Source organism: Ovis canadensis, chromosome X, assembly GCF_042477335.2.
Source record: "Ovis canadensis isolate MfBH-ARS-UI-01 breed Bighorn chromosome X, ARS-UI_OviCan_v2, whole genome shotgun sequence".
Lineage (NCBI taxonomy): Eukaryota > Metazoa > Chordata > Mammalia > Artiodactyla > Bovidae > Ovis > Ovis canadensis.
This window is the reverse complement of record NC_091727.1, coordinates 115,229,126-115,251,478: the sequence shown is the minus strand read 5'-3', so window position 1 is coordinate 115,251,478 and position 22,353 is coordinate 115,229,126. Positions and strand designations below refer to the sequence as shown.

Below are 22,353 nucleotides of genomic sequence, written 5' to 3'. Positions count from 1 at the left end.
GCGCTTCCCTGTCTCTCTCCTCCCTGCTGTGGAGCTCTCGGAGGACACATGTTCCAGACAGCCCAGCTACCTATCACTCAACCTACATCACACTCTGCGTGAACAAGAAACAAGCCTTTCCTGTGGTAAACCACTGAGATTGCAGGGCTTCTGCGTCACTGCTGCAAACCTGGCCTACCTAAAGCAACGCACAGCGGCCGAGAAAAGGACGCAGAGTAGACCGTGTTTATTCAAACAAGAGCAGAAGCGGAGGAGAGCCACCATTGCTTGTCCCTCTGGCCCAGCTTGCCCCTCACGACTGTGTGTGGATCCAGTGAGCCCAGGGTATTCAAACAGACGTAAATAAAATCATGCTTTCTGGGTCCCAGGATTCAGCCAACAGTGAAGATGTAAACTGCTCCGGGAATTCATGGAGCTCTCAAGTGAGAAAACAAGACTTCTCCCTGCTAAAAAGTTGGGAAACCCTGGGAGACAAGGCATTGTCTCCAGACAGCCCCCATTGAAATACAGACCAGTTCCCTGGAAGGCGTTACTCATTTATCCACTAACAACCAGGAGGCACTTTCTTAGGGATCCATTTCTCAGGGGAGGGCTGGAGGGGACAGGCAGACCACACAGCTTGGCCCAGGATTACCCCTCCTCTACCCATGGGGAGGTTTGAATTTCATCAGGAGTAAGAGGGTCATTTCAAAACTTCAGTTTCCCTGTGACTTCTCAGTGGTATGCCCCTCTTGGGTCAGGCCACCTGTGTGACCATGTCTTCAGACCATCCATGAGAGAGGATGGAAGCGAAATTTGAGGCCTTGCTTTTACTCATTCATTCATTCATTCAAATGCTTGGCAAGACTTACAAGAATCTTCTTCTATCTGACCTTCCAAATTCGTCTCCCCATTTAAAGCCAAGCTTAACCCTAACCTTCCCTAACAAGCCTTCCCTTACTCCCCCTTCCCTTCTAATTCCTGCTGATCTAATACCAATAGCTCTAACCAACATTTACCTCATACCACTACACACTAAGCCCTTCACTAGCTCGTACGACATGAATGCCATCTCATTTGATCCTCTGGATCCTGAGGGGAGAGGGTGTTATCATCCCTACTTTAAATCTGAGGTAATAAGTTCAGAGAGGGCAAGTGACTTATCCAGAGTCACCCAGTAGGGAATTCCCTGGCAGTCCAGTGGTTAAGACTGTGAGCTTTCACTGCCGAGGGCTCAGGTTTGATCTCTCTTTGAGGAACTAAGATCCTGCAAGAGTGGCATGGCCATAAAAACAAAACAAAGCAAAAAACTCAAACAAAGTCACACAGCAGAACCTGCAAGATTCCAGGTGTATCCAGTTCTAAGATCCCCCCTACTATAACCACCACACTCTCTTGCCCTCCACAGTTCAACTTCTGCTATCATCTGCTCTGAATTGCGCTCCCCCCACCCAATCCCTGTAAGCTCTTCGAGGGTATGAACAGTTTCCTCTGGGCTTCCGTGGTGGCTCAGTTTGTAAAGAATCCACCTACAATGCAGGAGACCCAGGTTCGATCCCTGGGTGAGGAAGACCCCCTAGAGAAGGGCATGGCAACCCACTCCAGTATTCTTGCTGGAGAATCCTGTGGACAGAGGAGCCCGGTGAGCTGTAGTCCACGGGGTCTCAAATGAATAGACATGACTGAGTGACTAACACACACATACACACAGCTTCTTCTAATTGGTTAATAATTAGCATTTCTCCTTGGACCAGCACTTCACAGTTTCTATAGGGCTTCTACATACTTGATGTCATCTGTATGGCTGAAGAGCTTCTTCCACTTCAGGGAATTCTGACATGGGGAGGCCCCCAGACAGTTCCCAGGTTGGGGATAGTGACTGAAGCAAAAGAAAAGCTTTGTATGTCCGTACCCCACTGAGTCAAGACTCCACAACAAACCAGTTACACGGTGTGAGACTCCATCCCCGAAAGCCTTCCATCCCTCTGAGCTTTTTTCACAGAGCTTTCGTGGGTGTGGTTTCCTTGTGGCCCTTCTGGGGTGAGGCTGACCCAGCAGCTGGAGGAATGGAGGACAGGCCCAGACATAGACTTTCCTTCAGGGGGAGCCCGGATGAGGCCTGCAAGGAAGTTGCCCGGAAAATAGCACCCCTCACCTCCAACCCTTGCACCCCCCAAAAAAAGTCAAGCAAAGTTTTGTGACTATGAGGGAGGTGAGAGCAGTGGAAAGGAAGGTTGGAGACCTGTGTCTGAGGCCCAGCTCTCCCACCGACTGACTTGGCTAAAGAACAACCTCTCTATGAGTGTCCTCAAGTGGAAGGTGATGGTGGTGCCGCCCTCAGAGGGCTGCAGGAGAAGCCAATGGGATGCCATTGGCTGAACTGTGGGCCACAGGCCTCCTTGTTCCATCTCTTGCTGTATAATTTGGAGTAGGTCTCCTAAGCTGTGATTATCTGTAAGAAACCAAAGAATGTTTTAAACTATCTGAAGTGAAAGTCGCTCAGTCATGTCTGACTCTTTGCCACCCCATGGACTATAGAGTCCGTGGAATTCTCCAGGGCAGAATACTGGAGGGGGGAGCTGCTCCCTTCTCCAGGGGATCTTCCCAACCCAGGGATTGAACCCAGGTCTCCCTCATTGCAGGCAGATTCTTTACCAGCTGAGCCACCATGGAAGCCCAACTGTCTGAAAGCAGATATTAAATGGAAATACAATTTTTTAAAACTATCTGAAAGCAGAGGGCTGGTCTGTATAGTCTCACAAGGTCCCTTCCTGTTCTGTGTTTCCATGATTTAAAAACAAAACAAAATATAAACAAAAACTTGGAACTGGCAAAGGGAGTCGAATGCCAGGGAGGCAGCTTTCTGTACCACTCCCTCAACAAGCCAAACAAAACTGAGGTTATTCTGTCCCCTGGTGGATTGCGTTGCTACTGCAGCCACTGCCGGGGCCTGCTAGGTTTCAGATCTAGAATCGCTTATGGCCATTCACCCATTCATTCAGGCCTCACACGAATCGAGGGCTCCGCTCTGGGTCAAGCTCTGCGCTGTGCACTGTGGAAACAAAGATGAATCACGTTAGGACTCCTCTCTGAAGGGGCCTTGTTATGATGTGATTTCTTTTGTGTTGTGATTCCTACTCATATTCTGTGAAACACAGGATTTAAGATACGTTTGTTCTGCCATCTTAAGCAGTTTAAATGGAGTCACAGTGGCCAATGTGAACTTCCATATTAGTGGTTTTAAAGCATGTGGTATAGGACTGCGAGTGTCTTAAATTGAAGAGTGTTACTTACATAAGAAATTTGGCAACGTCCACAAAAAGACTTCACTGGAACAAGAGCAACTGATAGAGACAAGACACCCTGGGGCATAACTGTTACACCCTACTGATGGACTTCTTAAAAAGGGACCACTGAGCTGAGCGACTTGAAGTTTCCTCATTGGAAGACCAGGCTCTGTGTTGCTGAGAGCTGTTCACAGGGTCGCTGCTGGAGGTACTACGTGAGCAGAGGGTGATCCCCGCTCACACATGTGAGACCCTTGGCCAGAACTGTGGCTGAACCTGAGACGGTGGCTCCTGTGGTGATGCCTCATCCCCGGGTTCCTCCTTGGAGTGGTTGCTTACTCCTCTATTTTCCCCACTCTGACCAACCTGTGCAATAAACCAGGTGAGTCATGAACTGAATATTGGCTACATCTCCTTTTTATCTACAATCCCATACTTCTTCCCTGACTTCATTGCTGGACCTTGATTAGGGGGCTGCAGTCTCGAGGGATAGACAGACACACAGAGAGATCATTTTGATACAGTGAAATAAAGGCTGTTAAAGGTCATTATGTTTGGCTTGAGGGAGGGACAGGGGACATGTCAGGAAGAGCTTGGCAAGAAGAGGTGGTGGTTGAGTTTGATGACTGGCTTTACGTTCTTTAAGGGCCTTCTGGATAGAGATCGGTGTGGATGTGAAGGCACGGCACATATGTAAGTGATGATAGAATGTTTCATATGCTGGTGCCATAGTGAGGGTTGGGGGGGACAGTGGGAGATGACGTTGAGAGCTGGCTGGTGTTCAAGGGGTGGAGGGTTTCGTGTGTCATTCGAATGGCTTAGACCCTATCCCAGGGCAACTGGGAAGTCCCTGAAGAGCTCCGAGCAGGGTACTGACAGGTGAATTTCCGTGAGTTCGTTCTGGCTGCTTTGCAGAGAACGGGCTGTAGGAGTGTAAGGCTGGCGAAGCTCTTGGGAGGGTGGCCAGATTTTAAAAAAAAACAAAACAGGATGTCACTAAAATTGACATTTCAGACAGAGAACAATTTTTAGTGTAAGTCTATCTCAAATGTTGTATGTGACATACAAAGAATCATTGTGTATCTGAAATTCAAATTTAACTGAGCAGCTCATATTTTATTTGGAAATCCTATCCTAGAGTCATCAAGGAGAAATGATGGAGGCTTGGACTAGCATGGAGGCAGTAGAGTTGGAATTGAAGTGGAAAAATTCAAGAAGTATTCTGCAGACAGAAATGGAAGAACTTGGAGATGCTGTGGGTGAGGGAAAGTGAGAAGGAAGCGTCAGACATTGTATCCACTCTCAGTCTGAGCTGCTTGCTCCGTGTCTGGTCCTCTAACTGCACCCCATCCTAAACACCACACACACCAAGGTCAAGGGTTCTTCCTAAAATCTCCTAGAGATCCCTGAACCCAGGAGCCAATATATCCTGCAGTTCCCCATTCGCCTCTGCCCAGCTCCTTGGCTTCCATATCTGCTTGGTTCTGAATTTTGGTCTCACCCTTTGTATGGTCCAGTTTATCAGCAATGGACTGCAGCCTCAAGTGTCATCTGGGCCACCTTCAGGCTTCTGTTCTTTGTCTCTCTGTTCCACACTCCACAAGGACTGGCATGGGGTGCCCAGCCCAGGCCTCTGAGGTTGATTAGGACACATCTTTCCTACAAGGGAGGAAAATCCCAAACAATTCCCAAAAGCCACAGGTTTCCTTAGAGCCTTTCTCACCACCAGAAGGCTAGGACTGGAATGGTGGCAGGGCTTCTCAGAGCTTCTTGTGAGCCAACAGCACCTCTCAGTGGTCACACAGCACACTGCAGGCTGAGGGGAGGACGTGCGTCGCTCAAGCCCGTCCAACTTTTTGCTACCCCCTGGATTGCAGCCCGCCAGGCACCTCTGTCTATGGGGATTCTCCAGGCAAGAATACTGGAGTGGGTTGCCATGTTCTCCTTCAGGGGATCTTCCCAACCCAGGGATCGAACCCAGGTTTCCCGGAGTGCAGGAGAATTCTTTACCGTCTGAGCCACCAGGGAAGCCTGAAGTGACATGGGAGACTGGTCTTTGGACTGGTTTACAGGGAGAGGTTAACCATCCTGATCTCTCCCCTGGCAGGGCACAGTGGTCCTGCCCCTTCTGCTGGCCATCCTTCAGGAGTTCTGTTAGCACACCTTGGCTCTTACGGATCTGAACACCACATCTGTTCCGTCAACCTGCTGGTAGAGAGGTGGCCCAAGGTTACACCTGAAGAATTGAACAGCCAGGCCCTGAGGTCTCTGTCCTTGTCAGGGCTCAGGGTTGAACTGGTCAGAGTCCCTTAAATTCTCAGTCTTCCATATTTGAGAAAAACCCATAAAGGTAGCTGTGTTTGGGGATCCCCTCCCCATACGTGCCTGGGGAGGGGTGGCGGCTCTGACAGATGGGTTCCCCACCGTGGCCATGTTGCCAGCCACACAGTGGGTCTTGCCATCATCAAGGGTGACCGTCCAGCTCTCCAGCATGCCGCCATCCTCTCTGGGGTCTCGGCCAGAGAAAGAAAGAAACAAGCAAATGTCCCACCCACTCTCTCTTCCACACCAGAGGCTTTGAGTGTGCAGCCAGAGCCAAGGTTCTGGGCCCCAAGCTGGGGAGCTGAGAGACCTGGGGCCTCAGATGGCCTTGCGGGCAGGAGCGGAAGACTAGTCTGGAGGAATTTAAAAAGGAAGTCGGATCCAGAAGTTCAGCTTCTAACCTTTGCTGTCTGACTCAAGGCACTTGCTGTGGGGGCCTGGGAATACCCCAGGCTGTGGCGGGTGGAGGAGGCTGAGGTGACCACTGACCAAGTGCTATCTGGCTGGAGATGGTGAACTACCCTCCAGGAATAGCACACCCTTTGCTTTCTAGCAGGATTTTGGACATCAGCGTTTGCCATGGCCCCTAGGGGCCCTGGACTCTATTTTCCAGGGCCTAGGACTTTGGACAAACATGCAACTTGCCATGTGCCTCATCTGTAAAATGGGAATAACAATAACATTCACCTCATCACTACATGAGTTAATACCTATTTTGTTATTGTTGTTAAGGTGAGCACTTCTCAGACTGTGAGATTGAGTCTCTGCAAGGATTTAAACACCAGCTAGGGTCTAAAGCGCCTCAAGCTCTCTTCCTTTTACTTCATCACTGGGTCTCCAGTTATCTGCTTGAAAAATGAAACAGCCCATCTTTTCCATGGGCTGTGAACCTCTCAGAATGAGGACTTCTTGAGGTTGTGTGCATCTGGGCGGGCTTTGGGTAGAGACCATGGTCATGGTCATTGAGCAGTGCAGCGCCCCACTTATCTTCCAGTAACTAATGAACAACAACAGTTTGCCTGACCTCCTGGGCTGAGGGGCTGCGATCTGCTTGTGACGTCAACACATGCTCTGGAGTCTTTCACCTTGCATGAGCCACTGGCCTGCTCCATCCTAGATGGTGTTTTAGCTCCACTTCCTGGCCAGTGCTGAGAGATACGCAGGTGAAAGGCCCAAGGGGCCACGTTCTATTCAGCAAGGGGGCCACCTGCTGCAGACCAACTCCATCAATGCAATTTCTTGCCTTCACTGGGTTCCACAAGGCATCAGTCATCATTCATGTCTCCAACCTGACCTCCTCAGGTGGGGAAAGAATTTCTCAGTCTCTGATGAAGGGCATTTGTCTTGGTTTATGTGCGAGGTCTGGATCCAGCTCTATGGTGCCCCAATACAGCTTGAAAATGAGAGTGTCATTTGCTCAGTCGTGTCTGACTCTTTGCGACCTGTCCATGAGGTTCTCAGGGAAGAATACTGGAGTGGGTTGCCATGCCCTCCTCCAGGAGATCTTCCCGATCCAGGGATTGAACCAAGATCTCCTGCACTGCAGGTGGATTCTTTACTGTTTGAGCCACCAGGGGGTAGCTTAGCAAAGAGTCAACACTTAGAATTGTGCACAGCAGTGGGGGAGATGCTCATGCAAGGGACACACATGGGCACTGAGATGGAGGGAACAGCAGAGTCATGATTCCCATGAATCTCATGCTCAGCCGAGCTATCTGCTCGTTGAGTGGTAGAGGGTGAAATTGCTGCACAAAATAGTGATTTTTATCTCTCTGTTACACGTGAATTCCTGCAGTTTAAATGCCATGCGATGTGTAACTACCACCAGGACCAACCTCTGGGTTTGTGGGTGCTTTGTTAAGGGGCCACAGCCTCTAGTGGTGGGTGGCTCAGACCACCCCAGTCTAGAGGAGGGGTCAGCAAATTTTTTTTCTGTGAAGGGCCACAGATACTACATATCTTAGACTTTGTGGGCCATATGGTCTCTCTCCCTACCACTCAGCACTGATTTTGCTGCACAACAGAAGCCATAGACAACATGCAAATAAATGAGCATGGCTGTGTTCCAATAAAACTTTATTTACAAAACAGATGATGGGGCTTCTCTGGCAGTCAGTGGTTAACAGTCCACCTTGCAATGCAGGGGACACTGGTTCCATTCCTGTTTGGGGAAGATCCCACAAGCCTTGGAGCACCTAAGATACTTGGGGTTAGAACTTTAACTCACAAATTTATTGGAAGCGGGGAGACATAATTCAACCAATAGCCAGCCGTTTGTTCTCCTTTGTTTTCTCTTCCTCTCCAATTGGCTGGCCAGAGATCATTCTGTCTCTCCCCATTCACATCTGCATCTCCCCTGCCTCCGACTGCGTCATCACCTCCAGCCCTCTTTCCCAGGTTACCCATCTCCAAAGAAGATCTAACTCATCAGCTTGCAGTGACAAATTCACCTCCCCACTGACTGTCCGTGAAAATTTCTAAATAACTTGGAAGGGGGCGGGGGAGGAGGCAGGGAGGAAAATGCTATTTAATTCCACCTGGTTTTCAGCAAAAGAGAAGGCTGCCACCTCCATGGACTTTAGATGATTACAATGCACTCTTGAAAAGGTGTTTTTGTGGATTTTTCAGGCCATTAGTAAGAGATTATAATAGTCATACTCCAAATAGAAAGAAATTATCAGAAAATGAGAAGTCTCTGTAGCTTTAAATACCAGTTTTACAACTGGGGACAGTCATTCTCTGCCATCTATTGGCCACAGCTGCAATCGATAAATGATCTTTGGTCTTTGGAGCCAGGGCCACCATAATTAAAGGTAGAGCAGTGGCACAAGATCACTGAACGGCCCTTGTAAATGTCTTTGTGCATGGACATGACTTACGGTGACATGTCCCATGGAGCCCCATGGCCCACAGTCAGGATGAGACCCTGGCCAGCCAGGGAGCCCCGAGGCTGCCTGGTGGTGTTCTGGTCTGAAGTGCTAGAAGCCAGAGGAGAGAAGGCTGCAGATGAGGACAGAGCAGGCCTGGGATGCGAGGAAGCCGTGAGCAGTGGGCCCGGCTTTGTGCCCAGGAGGCCCTCTGAAGCCGCCTACATGCCTGAGCAGGACACTGTGTCCGTTCATTCAACACACAGACATCTCTTTCTTTTAAGGAGTAATGTTTTCTTTAATCTTTTCCTGATATAAAAAGTAAAGCATGCTCATTGTAAAACATTTAGGAAACCAAACAAATATAAAAGTAGAAAAACATCATTTAGGTTGGCACCAGAGGGTGGCTTGGGGGGCTTTACCGCAACCTCCATTAGCACCCCCAAAGTCACTCCAAATACGCATGCAACTTGAGGGAAACCTCTGCTTGCCTAGTAGAGCAGCTTGCAGTTTGAGGAGAAAGTCCCCAGCCCCTCTTTGAATGGCTTCTAAAGCATCCATTATAGACTTCCTGCAGGGCCCACTGGCCACAGTGCCACCAAACCTGGAGGTGACTACTGTCTGCCATTTTTGTGCCTGTGTGTTATCTTTTCTTAAATTTATTTTTTATTGAGATACAATTAACAGATAACTATATTGGTTTCAGGTGTACAACATAATGATTCAAGGTTTGTATATATTATGAAATGATCACAATAAGCCTCCTTAGCATCCATTGCTGCACACGGGACTTCCCTGGTGGTCCAGTGGTTAAGACTCCACGTCTAAGATCGTACCTGCCGAGTGCCTCCCCCACCCCCCGCAAAAAAAATCCACTGGTGCACAGAGTTCCGTTTTTTTTTTCCTGTGATGACTGACAACTTTTAAGACCTAGTCTTTTAGCTACTTTCAAATATACAATGCAGTATTGTTCACTATGGTCATCATGCTGTACATTATATATCTTATCTTTATGTACTATCTTTATATCTGATTTTTTAAAATTTAGGACACTTAGGACATACCTGCTTATATTTTATTTTCCACTCAATGGCATATCTTAACATGTTTCCATGTCACCATTCCTCTGAAACATTATTTATAAAGGCTGCATAGTATTTTATCCATATAAATCTGCAATGTGTAGATCCACCTTCCAGTTTGGAAGTTTATGTAACTTGCTTCCAGGTTTTGCCCTGATGGAAAATGCTGGAATGAACTTCCATGGATCTATGTCTGTGTGCTCCTCTAGGATCTTTTTTTAAAAAAAAATATTTAATTAACCTATGAATTAATTTTTTAAAATTTATTTGTCTTCACTGGGTCTTAGCTGAGGCAGAGGGGGATCTTCACTGCAGTGCACAGACTCTAGTTGTGTCTTGCAGGCTTCAGAGCATGTGGGCTTAGTCGTTGTAGCACACAGGCTTAGTTGCACCTTGGCATGTGGGATCTTCCTGGACCAGGGATCGAACCCATGTCCCCTGCATTGGAAAGTGAATTCTTAACCACTGAACCACCAGGATCATTTCTTAAAACAGGAATTACCATCAATAGTACAGATGCTTCCAGGCTCTTTGATATACATGGCCATATTTCTTCTAGCAAGTTGAGGCTCCTTTACCCTTTGGCAAACAATAGATGTGTGGATTTTCCCTCGCCTGTGCCTATGCTAGACGTAAGCAACTGGGTGCCAAACAGTAGGCTGCATGCTGGAGACACCTTAGCAAGAAAATTAAAAAAAAAAAAAAAAAAAGAACTTGGTGTCTGCCTCCCCAGATTTCCTGACTTAGTAGGAGAAAGCAACCCTGATCAAATAATGAATGTAGAATTACAAACTGGGAGGAGTTATCTGGGAGAGAGGAGAGGGTGTGAGGAGAGTGCAGTGTGTGGCGGCGGGGTGGGGGGGGAGGTGCGGGGCGGCGGGGGGAGCTGGCTTTGGAGTGAGGGAGGCAGAGAGCAGTCAAAGACAAGTTCCGTGTGGCTGAAGCCAAGAGGATCTGGTGGCCGGTGGCTGAATGTGGGTGGAGGCTGCAGGAGAGCTGCTCAGACCAGCTGGGCCATGTATTGACAGATCCCAGGAAAAATTCCAGAGTACTACTAAATAGTTTTAAACACCAGGGTGGTGTGGTCAAAATTGCCTTTTGAGAGTCACTATTTTTAAAATAAAAAATTTAAATAGTGGTTAAAAGAAAAACAACTAACATAAAATTTATCACTACTGGTTAATTTTATTTTTTTCCCTTTTGAGTGGTTACGGTTCAGTAGTGTGCAACAGATTCCCCAAATTTTTCATCTTGCAAGACTGAAACTCTGTCTCCGTTAAATATCAACTTCCCATTTCTCCCGCCCTTCAGCCCCTGGCCATCACCTTTCTACTTTCCATGTCTATAAAGCTGACTAGGCATCTCAGGTAAGTGTGATTATGTAGTGTTTGTCTCTTTGTGGCTGGCTTCCTTCATTTGGCACAATGACCTCAAGGGTCATTTATATTGTACCATGTGTCAGAATTTCTTTCCTTTTAAAGGCTGAATAATATTCCATTGCATGTGTATATCACATTTTGTTTCTCTGTTCATCTGTCAGTGCACACTTGGGTTGCTTCTGTGTTCTGGCCATTGTGAATAATGGGTGTGCAAATATGTGTTTAAGCTCTGTTTTCAATTCTTTTGGATCTATTCCCAGAAGTGGGATTGCTAGATCATATGACTGCCAGGGAAATCCCTCCTATGTTAGCTCTATTTTTAAATTTTTGAGGAACTTTGAGAACTCTCAGGAAGCAAATTCAGCAAGGCTAATTCTCTTGTCTACGAAACAATAGAAAATAGTACTGGATATTGCTGAAAGCTATCAACTTCTTGTATTACATTACTATACTTTACTAACTATACACACACACGAGTGTCTCCAAAGTTAAAAGAGCTCAATATGAATAACTAAATGTTTACACATTTCAGGAACACCTATTGTATAGACTTGTGTCTTTAAGTGCTTTGAGGGACAATATTTGTTAACCAAATGTTGTTGAGCTCTCGGTCTCTGTGAGGCATCATGGGGAAACCCGAAATATGCCTAGCTTGGGTTTCTGGGAAACCCCACTCTCACAAAGGTGGCAACACCACCCTTTGTTACGTGGTGTGATAGAAATAGAGGTACAAAGGGAAGGTTCTAAGAGTTCAAGGGAGGCAGGAGTCATGGGGAAAGGCTTCCAGGGCGAGGTGACAGTGGCTGTGGTGGGGTTTGGGCAGGTGGAGGGGTAGGGGCTGGAGGGTTCTAGGTGGCTGACACAGGCATGAGAAGATCAATAGGGGGGGATTCTGTGGGTGAGATGGGTGGAAGAGACCCAGAGCTTTAATGCCAGGCTGAAGAATTGGCACTTCTGTGGTAAGCAGGGGTGAGGGACCCAGAGGGGTTTAGGGGAATGACATCAAGCTGTGCAGTGATGTGTGTAGAGCAGACTGAAAGGGAGAGCTACAGGCAGCTGAGAAATTAGTTAGAAAGGGATTAGGTAATGAGGGTTTGAGTTCGGTGGTATGGCACAGGAGGCGGGGAGTGACAAGGAGGGGCCGGATGGATACTGTGAATGACTTGACCTTAGCTTCTTTTCTGTGGATGTCCCATCCCACCTTTTCTTCCTTCCTCTCTGCTCTCCTCTCCTCCTTCCCTCTTTCCTTTCTCCCTCTCTCCTTCCTTTAGAAAAGTATCACATATATCTTACCTTATGATAATTAGTCTTCCTTATTTAGGTTTCCTTCTGAACCTTGCATAGTGGCCTATGCTTACCAGAAACTTAATACTTGTTGGATTGCCATTGTTTACTGATTAGAAGTGGGACAGGTGCCAAGGCATGGAGTCAAGTCTGAGTGGTGGGAGAGAGCAGGATGCCAGGGGAAACTGCTCAGGGTCAATGTCAGGTTGAATCTGAGCTACTGGCAGGTTATGCAGCTGACTTGAAATCTTGCGCTGTGCTGGGAAAGATTGAATGCAAAAGGAAAAAAGGGGTGGCCGAGGATGAGATGGTTGGATGGCATCACTGACTCAATGGACATGAGTTTGAGCAAACCCCAGGAGATAGTGACAGACAGGGAAGCCTGGTGTGCAGAGTCAGACTGAACAACAACAACAAGCTAGAAAAGAGAGAGATTTTAAGGAACATCCTTGCCTTCACCCCCACTCCAGCTGGGGTGATAGTATCTGTGTTTTAGAGCACAAATTTTGGTCTGGGGTCATATTTTGGTCTGCCACTATCCGAGTACCAAATTAGGTAGTCTTTCTGAGCCTCCGGTGGCTCAGATGGTAAAGCATCTGCCTACAATGTGGGAGACCTGGGTTCAACCCCTGGGTGGGGAAGATCTCCTGGAGAAGGAAATGGCAACCCACTCCAGTACTCTTGCCTGGAAAATCCCATGGACGGAAGAACCTGGTAGGCTACAGTCCATGAGGTCGCAGAGTCGGACATGACTGAGCGACTTCACTTTCACTTTTCACTTTCTGAGCCTCAGGTTTTTTTTCACCTGTGAAAGTGGGATAAAGTGGTATCCTATAAGGTGGTTGTCAAGGCTAAGGTGAGGTTAAATGTATTCATATAGCACTTGGGGCAAAGAATAGCTATAGTTATGATTATTAAGGTTTGGAGAGGGAACATAAATCACATGACCCCTGAGTAACACCATCACGGCTTCCCACTGCACGGCGAATAAGACAGCCTCCTTCCTGGGCTCCGCACTTGGTCAGGTCCCTGCCTGCCTCTTGTCCAACCCCTCAGCTGTGTTCTGCCTGCCTGACCCCTGAACTCAGCAAGCTCTCTGCTGCCTTAGGACCTTTGCATTTGTTCCTTCCTTGCTTGGAAGGTTCTTTGCCAGATCTTGTGCAGCTAGCTTTTTTCTGGGACAAGGGAGTATGTATGCTCTGTAATCCTCATTCAAATCGAGATATGGGATCTTCTGGCTTCCTGAGATTTAGATCTCAGCTCAGACATCATGACTTCAAAGCAAATGTCCCTGAGCAAGTCCCCTTGCCATGCCCTCTGGCACACCATCCTGCTTTATTCTCTCTAGAGCTCTCACTGTGATCTCCAGTTACCTTGCACACAGTTTATTTCTATGTCCATCGACTCTGCTCTGCCTCACCCTCCTGGAGAAAGTACCACAAGAGCAGCCACTTTACCGTGTTTACTTCTATGTCCTCAGCACCTTGAACAGCACCTGGTGCAAGGGAGAGACTCAGCAAATACTTGAATGAATGGCTGGTGTAGACGATGAGAAAGGAGGGGTGATGGTGACAGGAACAAGGTCAGTGAGGGTGGAGGAGGTGGGGAGGAGGAGTGGCCTGGGCAGGGGAGATCACTTACTTCCAAGACAGGAGGGAAGGGGGAGGGATGAGGGGACCCTGGAGACATTTTGATATGCAGTACAGGGCTTCAAGTGCACTGCTTCGGCTGACCGCGTTGACATTTTCACAAAGGAAAGGGTGCAGTCACCTGCTGAGAGCTGAAGGGCAGCAAAAGAGGGGTCTGGGCTCTGAGGCTAGTGGAGGGTTTTGGAATAATTGTACTAGTTGCATTTATTTAGCACTTATGCATCAGGCACTGTTCCAAGCCCCTCAGACTAGTTGATTTCATCTCATGACAATCCTATGAGGAAAGGCATTATCATTACTTCTATTTTAAGATGTGGAAAGTGAGGTCCAGAGAGGTCAATTCACTTTTTCCCAAGGTCAGACATTTAGGACATGGCAGTCTGGCTGTTGGAGCCTGTGTGAAGAACCTCTGCAGTTCCCTGCCTCCCTGGTCCCCAAGGCATGGGTATATGAAGGATCAGGAGGATATGAGGAGGACTGTGGCCTAAGTGGCACATGGCAGGTCCAGAGGCAGCCAGCCAGCCAGTATGCTGTGCCAGGAACCTAGGAATGGGGGCACAGAGTGAAGGGGACCACGGGGTGGGGCAGGTGGTGACTCAGGGTTAAGCATGGCAAAGATGGAGGCTGAGGCTTTCTGAAGTGCATGAGGGAGGGGGTTTCTGGGCAGAGAAAACAGCATCTGCAAAGGCCCTGGGGTGGCAAAGAGCTTAGCTCATTGGGAGGAGTGAAAGGACAGAGTCACAGTAGAGTGGCAGGGATGGGGGATGGTGACTGGTTGGCATGCAAATAGTCCAAAATGGAGCCCAGGCACTGGTATTTTTTAAAGTACCCCAGGTTATGCAGTCAGTGTTGAGAACCACTGATTTAGACCTGTTTCTAGGTGTTAGTGGTTGGGGGCCTGATTGTAGACAGCAGGGATTATATTTATTGAATTCATTTCAGTGCTCAGCATAGAGGTTTGGGGCCCACACTTTGAGAAACATGGTCTAGATGATTCTAGTAGCCAAGATGGGGTCATTGACCAGCACAGAGCCATGGCTTCAAAGTGTGACCTCATCTCCTCCCAGGGAACCAGGACCGAGGTGAGGAAGAAGGCAGCATTGGTTGGGAAAGGATCAACTTAGGTGAGCAGCAAAGGTGGTAACTGGGCAAGGGGGGCACTTTGTCCCAGGCACAGGCAGAGGAAGTGGGGCTAGAAGCCAGGCACTGGGGGTGGGCAGCACAGGAAGGAGCAAAAGGAAACTGGCGGTGGGCACGGGCAGAGCCATGGGTGGGGTTCCAAGGTTCAGGGCTCACCGCAATCAGGTGTGACATGCTGGTGATGGCACCTCATTATTCATCCTTTAACTGACACTTCAGTCCCACTCCCAAAAAGATGTGTGGTGAAACTGAAATATGGAAGTATGGAAGCGGACTGGATGGTGTGTCTGTGGTGGGGGGAGGAGGGCAGCAGAGCAGGTGTCAGATTTTACTGAGCCAAGGTTGTTAACATCACATGACAGCGAGAGTGAGAAAGCCCTGGGTAGGGCAGCAGAGCCAGCATCATGCTGTCTGGCGCAGAGCTTGGGGAAGGGGGATGGGTAGCATCTACACAGCACCCACTATGTGCCAGGCACCACATTTGCCACTTTGTTTCTTTCTCACTTAATAACGCAAGGCCTGGTGGGCCATAGGAAAGTTTGGCCTTTTTTCTTAAATGCACTGGGAAGTAACTGAAGGGTTTTCAAGAGGGAAGTGATGAGAGTGATGTAGTTAAGTCATACAACACTGGTACTCTGCCCATTCTATTTGATAGGCCAGGAAACTAGAGGTTAGTTAGTCCAGGACCATGCACAAGGAGGTGGTGGCCAAACCCAGATTGAAACCAGGCCCCTCTGAGATAAAGCAGTTAGGGCAGAATGTTAACAGTTGGTGAGCACAGGTTAGGGGTCTAGGGTGTTCATGTTCTCTTCTTTCAGCTTTTCTATACGTTTGAAAAGTTTTGTAAAAAAAAAAAAATTAGAAAAAAGAACTAGGTCTAACTCCAAAACTGGAGCTCTTTTTTCCCCCAGTATGCCATGTCCTGTCACTAACCTAAGTGACATTAAGTCACTCACTGTCCCCTCTGAGCCTGACTTAGACCATGAGAAAAAACAGGATTGGATTAGACCACCACCAAGGTTCTCTACCACTTAGCAGGAATCTTGCCAGGGCAACATGTAGCTTTACGTTGCTGCTGCTGCTGCTGCTAAGTCGCTTCAGTTGTGTCCGATTCTGTGTGACCCCATAGATGGCAGCCCACCAGGCTCCCCCATCCCTGGGATTCTCCAGGCAAGAACAGTGGAGTGGGTTGCCATTTCCTTCTCCAATGCATGAAAGGGAAAAGGGAAAGTGAAGTCGCTCAGTTGTGTCTGACCCTCAGCGACCCCATGCACTGCAGCCTTCCAGGCTCCTCCGTCCATGGGATTTTCCAGGCAAGAGTACCGGAGTGGGGTGCCATTGCCTTCTCCTTTAGGTTGCTAGGCTACACTAAGAGACAGGGCTTCCACCTGCCCTGCACTCAGGAAGGCCGCCATGGGTCTCCTGTAGCAGCAGCTGGCAGGCAGTTTCTAACCTCCAGGAGGGTAGTCACTGAGGCTGCCCTGTCACACTGCCTGCTGCTCCATCCACTGTGGGGAATCACTTGCAAAAGGAAACACCTTCTTTTGCCAAGGCTTTGGGTGGGGCTACAAAAACCGTTCATGACAACACTGAATCAGCACACACATTTGGGTCAAGTTCACAGAGCAGACTGGAAGAGATCCCTGATTGAAAAGCAGCCTCCAGCTGAGGCCTCTTGAGTCCTGAAGGGAAAGGAATCAGAATGCCCAAATCCATACCAGAGATTGGAGGCAGGGGAATAAAGGCACTATGTTCAAATGAGAGGCTTTCTCTTCCAAGTGATAGAGCTCAGATTCAAGTTCAAAAAAGCACAACTAACTTTATGGGCTTTGTCACCCCAAGAGGTACTACAAGTTCAAAACAGATTTTTTTTTAAAGTTGCAAATGAACGATGTGAAAACAGGCTCTTTGGGAGGCAAGTGTAAACTACTGAGGCTATGGTGCCAACGCCAAAGCGGTTCTCCAAAAATGTGTATGACAGAGCCTGTCAGATTCCTGGGCCTGGCGCAATCATGGGTCTGACTCAGTGTGACATTTGTGGCCATCAAGAATCAGCATCTTTTCTTCTAACAGTGTTATTTTGTTGCCTGAATCCCCAGGGTCAAAATAAGGATCCTTGGCTGACTTCTGAAAGCACTGTGACTGCTTTATTTTTGATAATATGTGGTTTCTTCTCCTCTCCAACAGCAAGTACACTGAGAATTCTGATGCTATTTCCTTTCAAGATAGGAAATGCCACTCCAAGCATAGCTGGGGGGATGGCAGCAGTCATGTGGGACCTGGCGACATAAGCCTCCTCCTCAGTTCTTCCTAAGATCACACTTTGGTTTTTCACACAACATATATTTATTCAGAAAAAATTTGCAATAAATTATAATAAAAAAGATGACACGAAATACAGAATCCCACTAGCAGCTTTGCTTAGTGACCAAGACATTTTTGGGAAATGTAACAAACCATTCATTACAGGGTAAAAATTAGGAAACAGTGAAAGGGAGACTAATGCGACATCATCACGAGGGGTTAAACCATTTCTTCCCTAAAACGATAGCTGCAGAGTCCTTCCTACCAGCTGGATCTAAACTCCTTACTTCAGAGGTGCTAGGAAGCAGTGCGTTAGAGGCACCTAGGGGTTAGAGAGTGGGGTGCTGGAGTACACAGGGAAACAGATTTCTTATGTCTGCTCTGTTTCTGATCTCCCATCCCGAGAGATTGTCTAAAACCCTTGACTCTGTGTACATCCCAGGACCAGAGCTGGACAGAAGGTGGAGGCAGTGAAGCAACCGAGTGCACCTGCCTTTCGGAGAGTGAGCTAGATGCTGCCCACGGCCCCCACCAACCACAGCCCTGACCACATGAAGGCCCCAGGTGGTAGCTGACCGGGAAATGTGTCTAGGACAGGCACTTCCCTGTCTCTGTGTGACCACCTTGCCCCAGCGTCTATCTATCACCTGCCTCTCCTCAGATCCTTTTCTGACCTACTGGACATGACAAAAGGGTTGTGCTCAGTCGGCCAGTAACTAAGTTCAGCACCCAGCCCCTGACTTATTAGGTCTGCGGCTATTTGGTACCAATAACTTGATTCCTACTTCCATAATTCTCAATCAGGAAAGGCTTTAGGCAGAATATCACAGGATACATACCTTTTCTTCCTCCCAAGAACTCAATGCATGGGAGACAGGGGAGTTGAAGAAGCACTCAGTGGCAGTGCTTTCCTGGCTCTCTGCTTCGATGCTCTAGAAGAGTCAGGAGTCAATGCCTAAAACCTTGCACACAGCCTATACACACGGCCCTGGGGTTTCCATGTGAACATGTGACAATGAGTCAACTCAGGGTGGTTTTAATGAAAGAAAACCAGGAGGAAGTCAATTACATCAGGCAGTTTTGCAGTCAGTGGCTGGTTTGCCAACCAACATAGATTAATTTTTTTAAAAAGGGCTGCCCCACGGGAGCTTGAGTAAATGACAAGCTCAGAGGGTTGTCTTGGGAGGGAGAGAAGGTGCTTGCTTTGTCCCACTGCACAGTCTCTTTTACGCAGCACTGGACAGGTGACTGGGAGCTGAGGGCAGCTGGCTGCAGAGCCCCAGTCAGTCCTGATGTGGGAGGGGGTGACGGTACGTCAGGAGAGCAGAGAGGGGATTCTTGGGGTTATCCTCAATTCCCCTGCTGGGGGAAGGAACAGTTTCTGTAGAGAGGCCCACTTGGAGTACAGCCTCCATTTTTGACTGTGGTACAAGCGTTGCTCTGGAGCTGGATTTCTAAGTGGGGTATGGCCCCCACAGACACCCAGGGTTGGTTCTCGTGTACAATTTGCATAAGAACCAAAAGGGATAGTAGGAAGCAGGACCTGTCGAACATGAATATTCTCACTCCTGAAACACTCAAGAGTGCTTCCATTCTGTGAGTCTCTCACATCAATGAGATGTCATCTCTAATAGTCCCTAATGTTCTGCTACTAAGTGTGGTCTGAGACAAGAGAATGTGCTTCCACTCATCATAGATCCATAAAAGGCCAATGTCAGGGATGGGGACAGATACCATTGTGGTAGGAATGCACAAATGCATGTAAAAACCACATGGAGATGGTTAACTCACTGTTGGAGACACCCAAGGAGTCACTAGCCTCACCGACTTTCTTCGTCATGGTAGTATTAGTGGAGTAGAGCACAAAGGGGTGACATGGGGAGGCGGTAGGGCCAAAGTGCTTTAGACCAAGGACTACAGACAAGTCTGAGCTATGGCAAGTAGTGCTTGTGGGCCTAGAATAGGTACACCTCAGAATCTAGGTCTCAGGTGCTAAGGACAATCATGATGGCTGGGCTGGAGGGCAACACACACATCCCCAGGTAAAGGAGTGTAAATACAGGTCTCTTTGCCTTATGAAGAGAGAACACAAAAACACCAAAATATGGTTAACTTTGGCTTGGCAATATAAGTCTAAAAGTATCTTGCTGCGTAGAATATGGCAAGGGAGGGGTTAGGAGACTCTTTTCCTTTCACACTAGAAACAGAACTTTTTCATGCCAACAGCCTCGAAATTCTGCAACGGACCCTTCCTGTGGCATGACTTTTGAAATCATTCTGAAATACTCGAGGCCCAAGATCTTCTGCCTCTAGAACCTCGGAGAGTAGTAAGAGGAAAAGGCTTATCATTAGTCTTCATCACTCCCAAGTAGAAAAGTCAGAAGGAACTGGGTAGCACGCTGGCGGTCACTTGGAGTCTGTCTTGCCATAAGGTTGGGTGGAGGCCTTAGAAGGAGACTAGTGAAGAGGGTAGCTAGAGGGAGAGAGAAAGAAAAGGGGAAAACACTCAGTCAGACACAACCTAAGCAAAACCTCAGGGATGGGGGCCAGGGGATGAGGGCAGTGGGAGGAAGTGACTGTTACACGCCTGGACACGAAGAAGGGAATACATGTGTCCACCATCCACGGACAGTCCTGACCAATGCTCCCATGTGGCCATTCCTAGGAAGTGTTCTTACCGATCATGTTGGCGTTGACATTGTTGTACTCGGAGAATTTTAAGAGTTCTCGAAGAAATGCCATCAAATAACGAAAAACGTTTCTATGGCATCCTGGAAGCTGGGAAATCACCTGTTTTTTTTTTTAAAAAAAGGGGGTGGGCAGTGAGGATAACATGGAGGAAGGGAGTAAGAAGAGCTCACAGCTGCCATGAAAGTAGTTTATAATTCAGCCCTTACAGGACCCCTCCCTTATTGATTCATGACCAATACTACCTGTTGAATGGTAACTCACACGGCAGAATGGTCATCCTGTTTGGCCCCTGTCCACTCAATGAGCAGGCCACGTTAACACATAGTCATACGCACGCCCTGCCTCAGGAGCAGATGGGTGTCAGCCTGGTCTCTCCCAACCTCCCCAGGCAGGTGGTGGTGGCATCTGCCAAGCTGAATGGCTTTCTGTGCAATGCCTTTTGGCATGGGTGGGAGCACCTCCTGATACTCACTAGTCTGATTCAGAGGTATTCTCAGTTATTGTGCCTCAAAAGCATTTCAAGATTAAAAACAAACACTGAGAAGATAAAAAGAAAGGCTCACGAGTGTCACCCACCCTTCCTGGTCATGTTGGCTAGAATGCCGCATGTGATCAGTTTTACCAATCTTACCCTGGAGAAGAGGTGTGCACCCTACTCAATGGGCTAACTGGAAAAGGGTGGCAAATATAATAGGAATAACACAGCCTACAGTTGAAGGGTCCCAACTCTCAGTGCTGGTTTCCTGCTCTGAACAGATCAAGACCTGTCCTAGCATACAGCTGGTTGTCCAGCTGGCTTTGTAAAAATGAGTGATTTCTCTGTTGGGGAACTTGCCTCAAACACATTCTCAGAGCAACAAGACTCACCTGTCGGCAGATCCGGGGATCCTGAGCAGAGTCGAGGCATCGCTGATAGAGCTCATAACAGATGACAGGTTCCGGCAGGGCTTCTAGGAAAATGAGCAGTGCCTCAGCCACTGAGTGGTTACTGCCAGCTGGATGGCCTTCTGTCAAGGGAAAGAGGCTCCAGGAAAAAGGCCACACTTAGACGCAATGTGCTCCCTCCCTCAAGCTCTCTCAGGGGAGGTTTTCTTCCTCTTATTCAGGGCACCCTGATCCTAATTGGGGTTTGATATTTTAGTGGTCCAGGTGTGCTGCAGCTGAGTTGTTAGAGAATTGATCGAACACTCTTGGGGGGTTTGGCCTGACTCGAGAGTCAAGGGAACGTGGCCTGCAGAATGACAGTTCACACTGGAAACTCATCATCAAGATTTCCCATCCTCCTCCCTGTCGTGTTGTGGCAGGAGTGATCACTTGGCCTAAAGCAGAGCAGCACCACGGCTGTTGGTCATACGTCCCATGCAAATTACAATTCATGGTTATCTACCCTTTGATTCCTTTTAGTAAGCATCTCATACAGAGAAAGCGTGAAAGTTCCTAAAGGGAATTGAGAACTGTATAGTCAAAAGACAGTTACGAATAAAATAAATACGGAAAACACAAAAATCACACGCAGGTGGGAAGAAGAGTTTGGGTGAGTGCACATCCAGCTTCCTAAGCCTTTGTCAAAAAGGATACGGATTGTCTTGGGAATGCTGGTGTCCAGACAATCAATGATCTGCTGTAACTCCTCCTGCATTCCAGGGGTTTGGAACAGATCCTCCTACCAAAGAGGTTACAATGAATGGAACAACGCAAAATGACCAGCCCTAAGGTTCTGATGATTACCCAGCGATCAGGAGAGTACCAGGAAGCGAGGGGAAGGAAGAGGCATCATTCATGATGAGGAACAGAGGTGTGACAATGGCACCTTTTCCCTTTATCATCTCTGTAATCCATGTGAAATTTTCTTTCAAACTAGGAGATTATCATCAAAGGTTTCAGCCTGCACCTGACAGGGCAGGGGACTGGATGACTTGACGGGGACATCAAGCATTCCCACTTCCAGGCTCCTGACAGGTACAGAAGGTGGAGTCCAAACAGGGGATCATATCCAAATATTGACACACGGACTGCTAGGGCAGGAGTCAAGGGTATGTCCACACCAAACCTTGTTTTCAAGTTCTGTTACTTTTCAGTAGGTAAGACAACATTATCTTTCAATGTAGTCCCAAGAAAATTTTCTTTCTTGGGAGAATGGGTTGGGGATGGTAGGTATTTTAGATGGGACTGAAAAGTAAGGACAAATTTTTTTTAAAAATGGGATGGAAGTTTGCTTTGGACTTTGAAATCTGTGATGCCAAGGTGACAGCTGAAGCAGGTGCTCCGGACTCAGGTGCTGAGTGGTCCAGGGGAAAGCGTGTGTGGCCAGGGGACAGGGGAGCTCAGTTGGGCTCTACTCTGCCACTACACTTATGCCATAGTCTTCG

The 22,353-nt window shown here is 48.0% G+C and overlaps 1 protein-coding gene across 2 annotated transcripts in view; it reads right to left on the bottom strand.

The window, feature by feature from the left end:
* Positions 1-17,316: 17,316 nt before the first annotated feature.
* The window catches only part of OCRL (OCRL inositol polyphosphate-5-phosphatase), a 48,043-nt gene continuing 43,006 nt past the window's right edge, over positions 17,317-22,353 (bottom strand). For both annotated transcript variants that reach the window (XM_070290797.1, XM_070290798.1), the window contains 4 exons: positions 21,563-21,647; positions 20,852-20,979; positions 19,972-20,083; positions 17,317-19,766 (listed from right to left, as the gene is read on the bottom strand). In XM_070290797.1, coding sequence (XP_070146898.1) covers positions 19,642-19,766; positions 19,972-20,083; positions 20,852-20,979; positions 21,563-21,647 — 450 coding nt within the window. In that variant the 3' untranslated portion in view covers positions 17,317-19,641. The remainder of the gene's footprint in view (positions 19,767-19,971; positions 20,084-20,851; positions 20,980-21,562; positions 21,648-22,353) is intronic.